At 41.4% G+C, this 13267-nt stretch overlaps 1 protein-coding gene across 6 annotated transcripts in view; it reads left to right on the plus strand.

Moving 5' to 3' along the window:
- tacc1 (transforming, acidic coiled-coil containing protein 1) overlaps positions 1–13267 on the plus strand; it is a 32850-nt gene that overhangs the window by 17879 nt on the left and 1704 nt on the right. For 2 of the 6 annotated variants that reach the window (XM_025907398.1, XM_025907397.1), the window contains exons 2-13: positions 2599–2708; positions 4853–6179; positions 6581–6616; positions 6977–7040; positions 8998–9223; positions 9826–9890; positions 10157–10282; positions 10373–10449; positions 10558–10601; positions 12183–12346; positions 12438–12544; positions 12676–12796. In XM_025907398.1, coding sequence (XP_025763183.1) covers positions 4924–6179; positions 6581–6616; positions 6977–7040; positions 8998–9223; positions 9826–9890; positions 10157–10282; positions 10373–10449; positions 10558–10601; positions 12183–12346; positions 12438–12544; positions 12676–12796 — 2286 coding nt within the window. In that variant the 5' untranslated portion in view covers positions 2599–2708; positions 4853–4923. Of the gene's footprint in view, positions 1–78; positions 802–2598; positions 2709–4852; positions 6180–6580; positions 6617–6976; positions 7041–8997; positions 9224–9825; positions 9891–10156; positions 10283–10372; positions 10450–10557; positions 10602–12182; positions 12347–12437; positions 12545–12675; positions 12797–13267 lie in introns of those variants that run through there. The other 4 variants (XM_025907395.1, XM_025907396.1, XM_013269151.3 and 1 more) reach the window with 4 other exon arrangements.

Raw genomic sequence — 13267 nt, forward strand, 5'->3', positions numbered from 1 at the left:
AGCTCTGCTCCTCCTCTACCTCCACTCCCTAGGCCTTCTCCTCCTCCTCCTCCCTCGGTGTGTGTTTTGTGACTCCCTCCTTCTGCTTCAGAGTGGAAGAGCGGCCTGACAGGGACGTACCATTCTTCAACCGCGGGGGAAGTCATGTAGAAACCTAAAGAGAAGCTGCATTCATTCTTCGAGCTGACAGCTCACTGCCTTCCCCCACTGCATTTTCTGTCAGTGAGCTGTTCCGAGGTGGAGGGGAGAGTTTGTAGGGGGTTGAGAGGAGAAGAGAGTGAGCACAGCATTTGATAAACCAGCTGATCAGAGCTGAGGTATTCGGCCACAGAGACAGAGGGGGAGAGAGAGACAGAGAAGAGAGCGTGACTGGAAATAAGAATAAGAAGGACAGAGAACCCAGCTCAAGTCTTTGTAATTTCGAGATTAGTGATATACAAGTAGGGTAGTGTAAAAATGTGTAGTTCCCTTCATGGGAAACTGAGAACTGTGAGAAGTGGGAACCTCTATAGAAAGATGTGAGAGCTGTTGGTTGGGTGGAAACCTGAGGAAGAATCAGAAAAGGATCAGTCAAGTGCTGGAAACTAATCCACAGCTATCGGTGAGAGAGGGTCAGAGGACCCTGCTGGAATAAAGAGTGATGTCTTGGCTCTCACCCGTGTCATGGGCTAAATGGACATGGACGGCAGTGCGCGGGGGAGAGGGAGAGGAGGATGAAGACGGGCAGGAGGCCAGCGAGGAGAGGGAGCAACGTGGAGAGAGAGTAGAGGAAGACGAGGAGGAGAGATCTCAAGGCTGCAGGCAAGTGTTGCGCTGGAGCCCCCAAGACTACTGACAGGGTGGCTCACACAGTTTTATTTACCTGCTCGTCGGCCTGTCAGGTTGAGGAATCCCTGCTGTTTTAAGGGTTTGATGAAATAGGCCAAGGGAAGGGAGGAGAAAAAATATTGGTGTCATTTTTTATATTTCGCGTGCTGCGTTGTCCTGCAGGGCGGACACATTTGCGGTGTGGCTGTGCTTTCGATTGTCACCACGTTTGAGTGTTTTTCTTAGACTCACTGGCACGTTGTCAGATCTGTACAAGAACGCACACACACTGCACAGGCAGGTAGCTCAACGAGGTAATCATCGCTCAGATCACACAAACACGACAGGCTCCCAAGTCATCAGGTTCTCAAGTACCTGCTTTTCATGTCTGCCTTGACACTATGGATACTTGCTATTGCTCCAAGTAAATTCACAACTGTTTCCACTCTTGCACACTCAACTAGACACAATATCCTGTCATTGGGTATCAAGTAATCAAATGACAAAATCCATGTTTACTATCCTGTGCAATTAGATTCAACCAGAGCAACAGCAATTCTTACTGCTAGATCTAATCGAATGATGCAATGTTATAAAATCACACATCATTTTATTCTGTTTTAATGTTCATATTCTGAGTTAATACATCATTTACAGCTTGTATGTTACAGTTTTATACTTCATACCCCATGATTCTAACAATGTAACAGGAAATAGTGGGCTGGCTTACTTGCACTTCCTCTTCCTCTATGTATCTTTCACTTTATCTGTATTTCACTCCTTCACCAGTTCAGACAATACTGAGTCTTTCCAAGGCATAATACAACAGCAGAGGATAATAGCTGGGACAGTGGCACATTTAAGTTGCAATAAAATATGATTTTTATATTTGATTTTTGTTACTCAGTATCCTCTAGATGTCAATGACATCATGCGTCACTTGTGAAATTGCTCTTCCTTTCAGTATAAGTTTAAATATGCATTGTCACTTGCAGATATCTTTATATAAGAAAAACATGTACATTTTCAACAATTCATCTCAGCTTTTCTACATGATAAAGAAATGCTGCTGTAGTAAATGAAAGACGTCTGTCAGCACAGTTCTTTTGGCTTAAATTATAAGAAATGAATGCTTAAAATTTTAGAAAGAAATTCTGGTTGCTTGTTGCCTTGACTGTCCTGTAATTGTGAAAAGGAACAAAGAAAATGTCAAAAAACATGAATTTTTCTGTCATTGAATTGTTTATCTTTTACTTAATTACTTTGGTGTGTTATGATTTTCCATGGGGGAGTTTTTTTATAAGTAAAATTAATTTTAACAATTTGTTTGCCCTCCTTTACATTTCCCAAAGACCGACAGTGGGCAGTTTTTGTTGGGCCAGTTCTGGTCCCAGGCCTAATGTTTAACACCCCTGCTCTAAATCAATATGGAAATCATTTCCGGGTATTCTGTAGTACTATTAACCCCCAGGTGGTGATGCTACCACCAGGGGGTTGCATGAAGTTGTATTTTCACCTCTTCATGCTTCTAAAAAGTATTTATTTACGTAGCACAAGAGGTGAATTCCACACTTGGTCTGACCTGGGACCATCTGTACATTATGATACCATGAATCAATATAGTGCATCTGGGGGGTTTTTTGTATGTTTTTTGTTTTTATTTATCTTTCTGATTTTTGGCAGCAGGAGTTTTTCTATGTCGTGCTCTCTGTTTTTGTAATATGATCACTTCTGTGCTCCTTTCTAATGTTTTGAATGTTTTAATCTTTCTCTCTCTCATTTCTACCACAGCTCTGACTCAGAGGGTCATTTTGACACTCCTGAGGCAGCGACTCCTGTCCGCGCCCCTCCGACCATCCCAGGAGAGCTGGAGAACAACAACACTGATGCAGACAAAACAGGTGAGGCCAACAGCAGACAGACAGAAATGCAATGATGAGACGCTGTCCACTGTGAAATCTCAATAGCAGTAGCTCTACAATTTTCAACATATGAGAAGAAATGCGTGTTCGAGTGCACAACACAAAGCAGTAGCCTCAAGGTTGCCATGGAAACGAGTAGCTGCTTCACTAAATGCTCAGGTGTCACATTTGTGTTTGTCTTCATAGTCAACAAAAGAGGGAAATGTGTTTAGAGTGTGTCAACAAAATAATGTTTTTTAATGCTAAAATGAACGTTTGTGTGATCGAGTACGTCCGAACTTCTCATCATTCGCAGGAAAAATCTATTACCTACTAAGTATTCAGACTTCCGATGTGGGGTACAGACAAGCAGTCAAATGCAGAATGCACTTCATTAAACATAATTAAGGTTAATACCTGAAGGTGGCCAAACATGCTCTGCATGCTTGGTATGTAAGCTGGTTTGCAGATGAGGAAGGATTTCGGGTGTGATGAAGCCTTGACTTTGTCCTTTGAATCACGAAAAGGAGGAGCCTGTAGCAGAGTGTGGGAAAGGCCTTTGCTCTGGAATTCAACAGGTTCAACAAAAGCTTCATCTAAAGCTCCGCCCTGCTTTGTAGTAGTCACTGACAGAGGTCAGTATGAAGGGAGCAACTGCACAAAGCAAGCCATGGGCCCAAAGCTATCATGTAGCTTTCTTTTTTTTAAAGTTGATTTTTAGTAGTCTTCTTATTTGTGCGGCTGTTGTGGTTTTGGTAGGATTATCCTGTAAAACAGCACCAACAACATTTTATAAAAGAGTAAGTTGCAAAGGTCAGAAAGTGTGGAGAGAGGAGGGAGTTTCCATTTTAAACTGCAAACATCTCTCCCTGCAGCTGTTTCTAAGTTTGATCTCAGGCAGGGAGGAGCTGAAGCATCTCTGGAAACATCGTTGAAAGTAAACATGCTAATGCCAGTGTTTGCCTGTGTCCTTCCAAAGTCTCCATTACTACATCAGCATCTGCGTGCTGACAGTTTATAACTATTTTATGGGTGTGCAACTTACTTTAGATGACGGACCATATAAGCCCAATCTGATCTCAGTGGGGTTAAATGAATCACTATTATATTACAACCTATTAAACTGTTTTCTGTTGACAATGTAACTGAGATGCAATCTCAGGGAAATTTTCTCCACACTGACTCAGTGGGCTTTCTTTACAAGTGTACAGATCACAGTTGATCTACAAGAACCGAAAACCATCACGTGTAGAGAATTTTGGATCTACATAACAACAGTTTTTAATACTACTGTAGCTTAATATAGTACTTTAATCTTTAGGATTCAAACAGCATCTATAGATCAATAAAAGTAGGATTCATTAGGATTATGTATTACGTATTAATGAGGACCTTTTGGTAGTGTGGTTCTGGCCTCCTCCCTTATCTGTAGAGTTAAAGGTGTGGTCACAGTTAGAGATGTGACTGACATCTGCCTGGGGTCACTACAAGTACAGATCACTGCCTAAACTATTTAAGGCACATATAAAATTTTATCAGATACATCAGATAGAATATATCAGATAGAATTTTCATGTTATTGGTAAAACAGGCAGTGCAGCTTAGTGAGATCTACCGTGACATGACAAGCATAACCAAGAGAGTATATATTTGTACTAAAGGAGTCAAAAGTGACACTCTGGCGACATCCGACTGGAACTGGGTAGAAGCATCGGCAGGCTTTGCTTGTTTCCTGGCAACATAATGTTACACGAACACGGCGAGTATGACAGGCATGCTGAAATATGCTGTGGTCTCACAATCTTCCCTGGAGCTAATGATTGCACCATAGCAGCCACCGTCACTACTGTCCAAAACACACACAACATGATAAACCACACCACCTTTTTATTTTTATTTTCATATGCACGAGTTTGTATAAATGTCATGGCCCTCATAGTAACATATTACCATGGCAACAGCAGCAATTGGAACAGTTGGCTGGTGACTAACCTGCTTTCAGAGAGCCAATCAGATATCACTGACATCTGAGCTGGGGTGTTATTAAAGAGAACAGCACTGGGAGCAGGAGTGTGTATTAATTTTTAAGACTTGTTTTGGTTTTAGGATTAATTCTGGTGTTTTGGGTCTCATTTCTTCCACAGAGTTGGAGCAGGAGGAGAACCTGATAGTGACTGCTCCTGTCAGGGATCAGGACACTCTGCTCAGCCACAACATGGGTCAGGATGAGCCTGCAGTCCCCATGGGTGGCCCGCTCGAAATAAACATTCAGACCCTCGAAGAAGAACAAACAGTGAAATTTCCAGCAGATTTGGGCTCTGTGCCTGCTGCTGATTTATCCACACAGAAGGAAGTGGCTCCATCCTCTGAGTCATCCCAAGTCCCAGCTACTCTTCTAGCAGCTGATCCAGTCCCAGATCTGGCTCCAGCTCTGGGTCCTGCTCCTTCCTCAGAACCAGATTCAATCCTGAGCAGTGAACCCGAAATCCTCTCAGCTCCAGAGCCCCCTGAGGAGAAACCTCCTGCTGAACCAGAGGCACAATACAATGGCCTGTCCAACGAGGCAGAGCCTACTCAAAAGAGTAAAACGAGGAAATCCAAACCTCCGTCTCTGAAAATGAAGTCCCCGCTGAATGACGCTGCTAACACAAACGAGGAAGAAGAGCTTCCTGTCCCTAAGGTCACATATAAATTTGACCCCGACCTTTTGGATGACAGCTTTAACCCATTCACCAGCGGCGGATCAAAAATCCAAAACTCTCCCCCACCATGTGAACCGGGATCTTTCCCCAGACTCGAGCCGCTTGGAGAGGCCAGCTCAGCAGCACAAGCACACTCGGAAACAACAAATCCATCATCTGAGGTTAAGCCCGTGATGATGGAGTTTGGCCTGGATGAAGGACCAGTCAGCAGGCCTCCTCCAAAGAAACTAGGAGGGAAAAAGACAATCAGTAAACTTGCTACAAAGAAGCAGAAGCCCAAAGGATCCGAGGCTTCTTGCAAACCTGAACCAGAACCCACAGTGTTAGAAACACTTTCACAGCCAGCACCAGAACCAGTCCCCCAGTCTATACCAGAGCCAGTTTCAGAGCCTGATATGGAAGTTTCTCTTCCAGTTTCAGACTCTTCTGCACCTTTGAACTTGGACGATGTTCCTATTCTTAAGACAGGATCATATCACTTTGATCCCAGTCAATCGGACGACCCAAACTTCAATCCATTTGGTAGCAATAGCAGGGTGAGCAACTCTCCAGTGCTTCCTAGAAGCTCCTACAGCTTTGACCCGGACAATTTTGATGATTCTGTGGACCCTTTTAAACCTTCAAAATCCCTGAGCAACGAGGACACGTCCAGTAGCTCGTCTCTGCCGGAGAAAAAAGTAAAAGAAGGAGAGAAACAAAAGGCAAGACAACCTCAGGGGGAGAAGAAAGTGAGGCAGATTCCCAAGAAAAACAAAGAGAGGACAATCAAGTAAGTCTCAAAAACATGAAAACCTTCTTTCTTGCCCCATGAGCTGGAAGCTCTGAGGTCATAACATTATCACCGATACACTGGATATTCACACAGTTCTTAAACATGTTATATTCAGACTCTTAAAGTGCTGTTACAACTGTAGCCGTTGGACCAGTTTCAGCTTTTCCATGTCTGTCGGCATCTTGTGTTTATTGCCAAACTTTATCTGCTGAGTATTAAAAATGCTGAGCCAAGCACCTCCAGTCCCTCACTTGCTCTCCTTTGTCTCTTGTTCTTTGTTCCCTTATCAAAATCCCTCCTTCACTTGCTTAATCCCTTTCATCCTTCATCTTTCCTCCCCCTCGTCTGTCGTGCAACCCGCAAACTTTTCCGCTTTTGTCCTATTCTATTGGCCTCAGGACATCTGAACAAGTCAAGTTTCTCTGTTTTCTGTTGTAAGTACTGATGCACGTTTCTCTCACGCATGCTTGCTTCGCATTTTACTCTCATCGTGGCATGCGCTGCTTACAAAGAAGCATGTGAGGGCAATATATGTCTTCCTCACTTTCATTTCACACGTTAGAGATGTAATATGTTACATCTTGTGAGCTCTCCAGGCGTTTAGCAGCACCAGTATGGTTCTACATGTGTGTATGTGCATCGCTGGTCTTTATTTGATATCTGTCTAAACACCAAAGCAGAGAAATGCTCACAGCTCAATGGTTGTGGAAACTGTGTGTGTTAATTAAAGCGTCACAGCACGTTTAGTCTATAGATTGTAACTTCTTGCATTATTTCATGTGCTTGTTTTGTAGGAATTCCTGTAAAGTAGAGAAATACGATGAAAGCCAGTCCTTGGTCCTTGACGTGTGTAATCAGGTAATATAAGTGTTTGTGAGGATGTGTGTATGTGTGTGCGACTGCTTCACCTTACTGCAGTGACACCGCAACGTTCATTATTCAGCAGCTCTGTCCACCATCACCTCTGAACACACACACACACACAGTGAGAGCGAGAGACAGAGAGGGAGTCACAGAAGCATCAGCAGCGTCTCCAGCTCTGCAGCACTGTCTTGGCATGCTGACAAAATTGTGACTTATCACTCTGCAGTCAATATATTAGTCTCCTGCTTCCACCTGTCCTCAGCAGCAACACCTTCATCATCCTCAGGAGAAATCCTGAAGATATGGCGTCACTACAAAATACTTAACTTACTTTAACAATATTGTGAAGACCTTCATTGTTATCTCACTGGAACTGCTTGCTGCTGACCTAAAATATACCGCGTAAAAAAATGCACATGGAACGGGCTAGGATCTGTTCCTTTGTACAAGGAGGAACGGGTGGAGAAGTGCCAGAGTCCTGTAAAAATCACCTCCATCAGGCCACTCATGATGATGTTTCTGACCAAACTATCAGTAATGTGGCATGGCTTCAGGCCCCTTAGAGCAGTCAGGGTACTGTTAACTGGCTAACGCGTGGAGGTCTCTGTTAACCCCCATGTTGGGCCTCTCTAGCTCTCCTCATGTAAGAGCCCTTCTCCTGATAACGCCTCCACACACTTGAGACTGTGCTAGAGGACACAGCAAACCTTCCTTCTGGACTACCCGTGCCACCTGGATAAGCTGCAGGTATTGTTTCATGGTACTGGTAGTGAGAAGGACACAAGCAAAATAACTAAAATAAAATAAAAATACATGGTAATGTGCTTTGTTTTAGTATCTATTAGTTTTATGAAAAACTTGCCTGATGTCTGGGAGTCAATCAATATCTCTACTGACTTTCCTAAATCTCCCCTCTGATATGTGCCCTCCATAAACTAATTACGAGGACTAAAGTGAATACTGAAACTATTAAAAACTAAACTAAAACTAAACATTTTCAAACAATAAAAGCTAAATGAAAATAAGCAAATCAACTCTGGAAACCAAAGGGAAACTTAAGTGAATTAAAAACAAAAAATAAGAGAGAAAATTTACAAAATCTAATGAGAAAATGCAAAACTACAACAATTCTGACCCATGACTCATTAAAGCATAAAAATGCACCTGATTCAGTAGATGAACCACTTGTGTCTATGCATAACAGAAAACTTTGTTACTAGCAGTCATTCACAAAAACATGTAATTTGTTCTCATTTCTTTAGCTGAATCTACAAAAAATGCCAAAGATACCACAGTTCAATGAGCATGATAATATATTGATGAAATAACATTTTCGCACCAACACGGTGTATCCGAAAAACCAATTACCCCTGAACTTGGCGTATTTCATCATGGTGTGCAGCGTATCCTTAAAAGAATGAAAGAAACTGGACAAATGGGAAACAAAAGAAAAGGTAGCTGCCCTAAAAAACTATCTACAGCAGATGAACGTTCTTAAAAAAAACAGCAAGACTCCAGCAAAGACCTGACACAGGACCCGAGAGATGCATCGGGCCCTTCAGTTGATCGATCTACAGTTCACTGAACCCTCATTAGAAATGGATTCAATACAAGGGTGGCTGCCAAGAAGCTGGGAAACAGGGAGAAAGGCTGAGGCATGGCAAGTTACACAAGAACCAAACTGTAAAGGTCAAAAGGTCTGATGGAGCGATGAATCCAAATGTGAAATTTTTGGTCTGAATAGTTATCAATCATTATGCTGGAGGCATAGTCAGGACTTTTGCACAGTACTAGTGCCTAAAGTAATATTTTGTGCCCACGCATTCACCAACAGTACCTTTAGGCTGTGTGTGTGTGTGTGTGTGTGTGTGTGTGTGTGTGTGTGTGTGTGTGTGTGTTGGGGGGGCGTGTTCAGAATCTCATAAATAGAATAAATTCCACTGTGATGCAGGATATATGTACAGATACCTCGCTCTCTCATGTCCAGGATGAGGATGAAGTGGTGGTACAGACCCCAGAAATCACTCAGCGAGTTCATCATGCCACCGATGAGGAGAAGCTGGCCTCCACTTGTATGATGGGACAGACAACAGATAGCCAGCAGGAGAGAGAGGAGCCAGAATGCAATAAAGCACCTGTAAAAAAACAGCTAAGCAGTGACAGAGCTATAATGGATGGTAAGCTCTACAGTGACATTTGTACAGACATGACCTATTTCTGTTTAGGATTTCTTTAAGTATGAGTATTTAAGTACTTAAGATGGTAATATAGAGTGAACGAAGGCTTTGCTTGGATAGAACTTGGCTAGAAGTTAAGGTAACGTCTGAGGACAATGTTTTTAAGTCAAAAAGCAGAATATCTTTGATTTTCTTTTAAATCAGCCTCAGTGGAAAGGATGCTTACACAGCAAGTTCTATTAATAAAACTGATGAGACGATGTGAACGAGGAAGGTGATGCGGTTACATAATTTTCTCAACAACGACTGCGTCACGCTTAAGGGAGGGGAAGAAAAATGTACCAGGCATGCTCAGCAGTATTTTGTCCTGGATAAAAGAAATGTATAAATACTACACTGGGCAGTATTTGTACTGCTCCCCACAGTTGTGCATAAGGACCAGCCATGCAGTCTTTTCAATAAAAAAAAACAAAAAGAACAGAACTAGACAAATAGTAAGTATGAACTCTTTACTACATGTGCATTTGATTGTTTTTGAAAACTGTTATATGGATAGTTACAGTAGTTTTTCTCAATGAGTTATGTGTTTGATCTTCTCAAAGGTTCTGAGATGAAGGTTGCAGACCAGCTGGAGGAGAAGGACAGCTTCAGTCTGAAAGATGATATAGTAAGTGGACTATAGGAACAATAGCAAGGGGGTATAAATATTTTAGCGTGACAGGATTGTTTTGCATTGTCAGCTGTTCTTCAGGTTAGCAATAACAGGTCCAACTAGTTCAGTTTTTAAAGCTCTCATTCATAGCTATTTCTGCTCAATGAATCCCAATATTTGCCTAAGATAACATCACTTGCACCTTAAGGCCAAACCAGATTTTGTAATATTTATTGTAGTGTAACTACTTGCCTCAAAACAGCATATGTTTTCTTCCACAGAGTGCGATGTCCACAACAACAAAACTGACCTGCAGTGAGGGCCCTGACACAGCAGCCCTGTCCCAGGACAGCGTGCCTCTGAGCGAGATGGACAAAGCTGCAGTGCTAACTCTGATCAGAGAAGAGGTACGAAAAAGGACTGGTTGTTATTATGCTTAACTGTTTACTTGGGATCGTAGCTGGGTTTTTAATTTTATGCCTCTCCTGTCTAAACAGATCATCGTTAAAGAGATTGAGGTCAATGAATGGAAGAGAAAATATGAAGAGAGCAGAGCAGAGGTTATGGAAATGAGGTACGAGGCATTTGTTTGTCTGAGTGCTCCTGTCTACGTTATATTAAACCCAAGTGAACATGTGAAAACAAAGTTGACAGTAACTGCTTTGGGTTTTTATTCTGACAGGAAAATAGTTGCAGAATATGAGAAAACAGTCGCACAGATGATTGGTAAGTTGCTGCCACCTAGTGGTGATTATGCTCTCCGTGGATTTGTTATTATGCACTACGTTACTGCTCCAACAACTGTGTGACTTCTTCAAACAAACCCCCAAATCAGATGTGCATTTTGTTTCTCTGATCTGTGTGGATATTTATACAAAAAGGAAACCATTACATATCTATTACACGTTGTTTTGCACAACCACAATCAGACTATTAAATTCATAATGTACATCATAACAGATGCATAATACATGGATGCAGTGCAACAGCTGAGCACACTTCAGCCGTGCATTTTATTTTGTATATGTTTTTTACTTTTTTTAACATTCTATGCATATAATCTGTACAAGTAGCTATAATCTATACACATATATAATCTATACAATAGTAGGTTATACCTAATAGTAGGTATAACTTACCTACTGTGTAATAGACAGTCTAATAGACTGCACTCTTTTTAATTTGTTTTTATTGTGATTTTTCTAGTGTTTTTCTTTGTTCACGTAATTTTGTTCAGTAATGCATCGGACGATAAAGGAATGTGAATCAAAAGAAAGGCAATATCTGTACAGAATGTGGCTCCAAATCTTGGAAACACATCTAAACGGGTTAATAACGCTACATGCCAGTAAAAAATATGCACAGTTAATTTGCAGTTAATCTATCCCTTTAGATTTAACAGCCTATATGTAATATGTAAGGCTGTATCACATTTACAGTGTAGTGGAACAGAATAGCACAGTCTATGAGGGGCCGTACAAGCCAAAATTCATTCTTTCACTCTCACATACATACATTCTTCTCTCACACACATATATTTTCACTCTCACATACATATATTTTCTTCTGACATGTATGCATTCTCTTCTTACATACATATATTATTTGTGAGATTAAATGCATATTGAATGCATGTAAATGACAGCAAAATGTAGGAATGCATAAATGAAAATGTATGTATGTGAGAGTGAAAATATATGTATGTGAGAGTGAAAATATATGTATGTGAGAGTGAAAATATATGTATGTGAGAGTGAAAATATATGTGTGTGAAAGAAGAATGTATGTGTGTGAGAGTGAAAGAATGAATTTTGGCTTGTACGGCCCCTCATAACAGTCAGTGGCTTCAGTCTTTTTTGTTTCTTTTGCCTTATTGGTCAACGGCTATAAAAATAAAGTGTCAGCTTTCACTTTAGACCTGTGCTGCTATCAGCTCGACCTTTTACTTCCACCTGCAGTCTGACATTTTTCACCAGCATGACCTGTTGTTGACTTTTAAGCCAAGTACTTTACACTGTATACCCATATAAATAGCCTGTTGTTTCTATGTTTCTGTTGTTGTTGCACTGACCTTAAACTGAGGACCAGCACTAACCAGAAAAGCTAGGAGTCCCACTCTAGCCTGGGATTAATCTTGTATTTATTAGTTACTTGGGAAAAAACACAGCATTGCCCTAACACATTATTTCTACACTGTCTATTCTGCATTTTTAATGTGGACTCATGTGTTATTGCATTACACCGTTTTGTCTCACAGCTGTTGTGTGTTTTTAGCCCTTATTTTATACTCTGACCCATTTATTACAGAGGATGAGCAGCAGCAGAAGACCCTGTCATGTAGTAAGTCAGTGAGACAGCTGACCTTAGAGAGAGATCAGGCCTTGGCTGACCTCAACTCAGTGGAGCGCTCCTTTGCTGACCTCTTCAGGCGGTATGAGAACATGAAGGGAGTCTTGGAGGGCTTTAAGAAGGTCAGTAGAGTCTCAGTATGAATCACATGAGAAGTTGTGTGGGCCACCTTCGCATAACTTGACTGGATCTGTTTTACATGTGTCTCTCCAGAATGAGGAGGTGCTAAAGAAGTGTGCTCAAGACTACCTGATGCGGATCAAGCAAGAGGAGCAGCGATATCAAACCCTCAAAATCCACGCTGAGGAGAAACTCGACAAGTAAGTCTGCAATTTAGGCTTCCAAGATTTCATTTCTATTCAAATACTGACTCCTGAAATTCCATTTACATTTCAAAGCTAGGCTTCATTTCTCATTCTGACATTGTCTGACATCGTTTCTCCTGTAACAGGGCTAATGAGGAGATAGCCCAGGTACGTGCCAAGGCAAACGCTGAGAGTGTCGCCCTCAACGCAAGCCTGAGAAAGGAGCAGATGAAGGTGGAGTCACTTGAAAGAGCTGTCCTTCAGAAGGTAGGATGAGAGCAAATATAATTAAAATGATCTGACTGTGTTTAACTGTGTTAGTGATGGAAAATTGTGCTGAAAAACCTAGGTAATTAAAACTGAAAGCTCTACTGGGTTTTGTCTGTGTGCTGAACACACTTTCCTTTTCTTCTGCTAAAAGATGTCAAACAAGACAAGTTTAAGCATCAGTGTCTGACTGTTGAATGAACTGCTGTGTGCAGTAATTTTTCCTGGAAGTTAAACAATTAGTGGTTTTTAGTCACTGCTTCACGCAAAACCTGATGTTTCCTGTCATTTCGTTTTTGTTTGGGTTTGTCTTCATGATAGTGAAAGGGATGATTTCCTGTTTTCCTTATTTTACTTCTATAAATAGAACAGTCCAGCATAATAGTGCGGTTTTTTTCCAGTGATTTTAAATGCACTTCATTTACAGTCATCTGAACTGTCCACTAGAGGGCAATGTTCTGTTTACTTAAA

This window comes from Oreochromis niloticus, linkage group LG5, assembly GCF_001858045.2.
Source record: "Oreochromis niloticus isolate F11D_XX linkage group LG5, O_niloticus_UMD_NMBU, whole genome shotgun sequence".
Taxonomy (NCBI): domain Eukaryota; kingdom Metazoa; phylum Chordata; class Actinopteri; order Cichliformes; family Cichlidae; genus Oreochromis; species Oreochromis niloticus.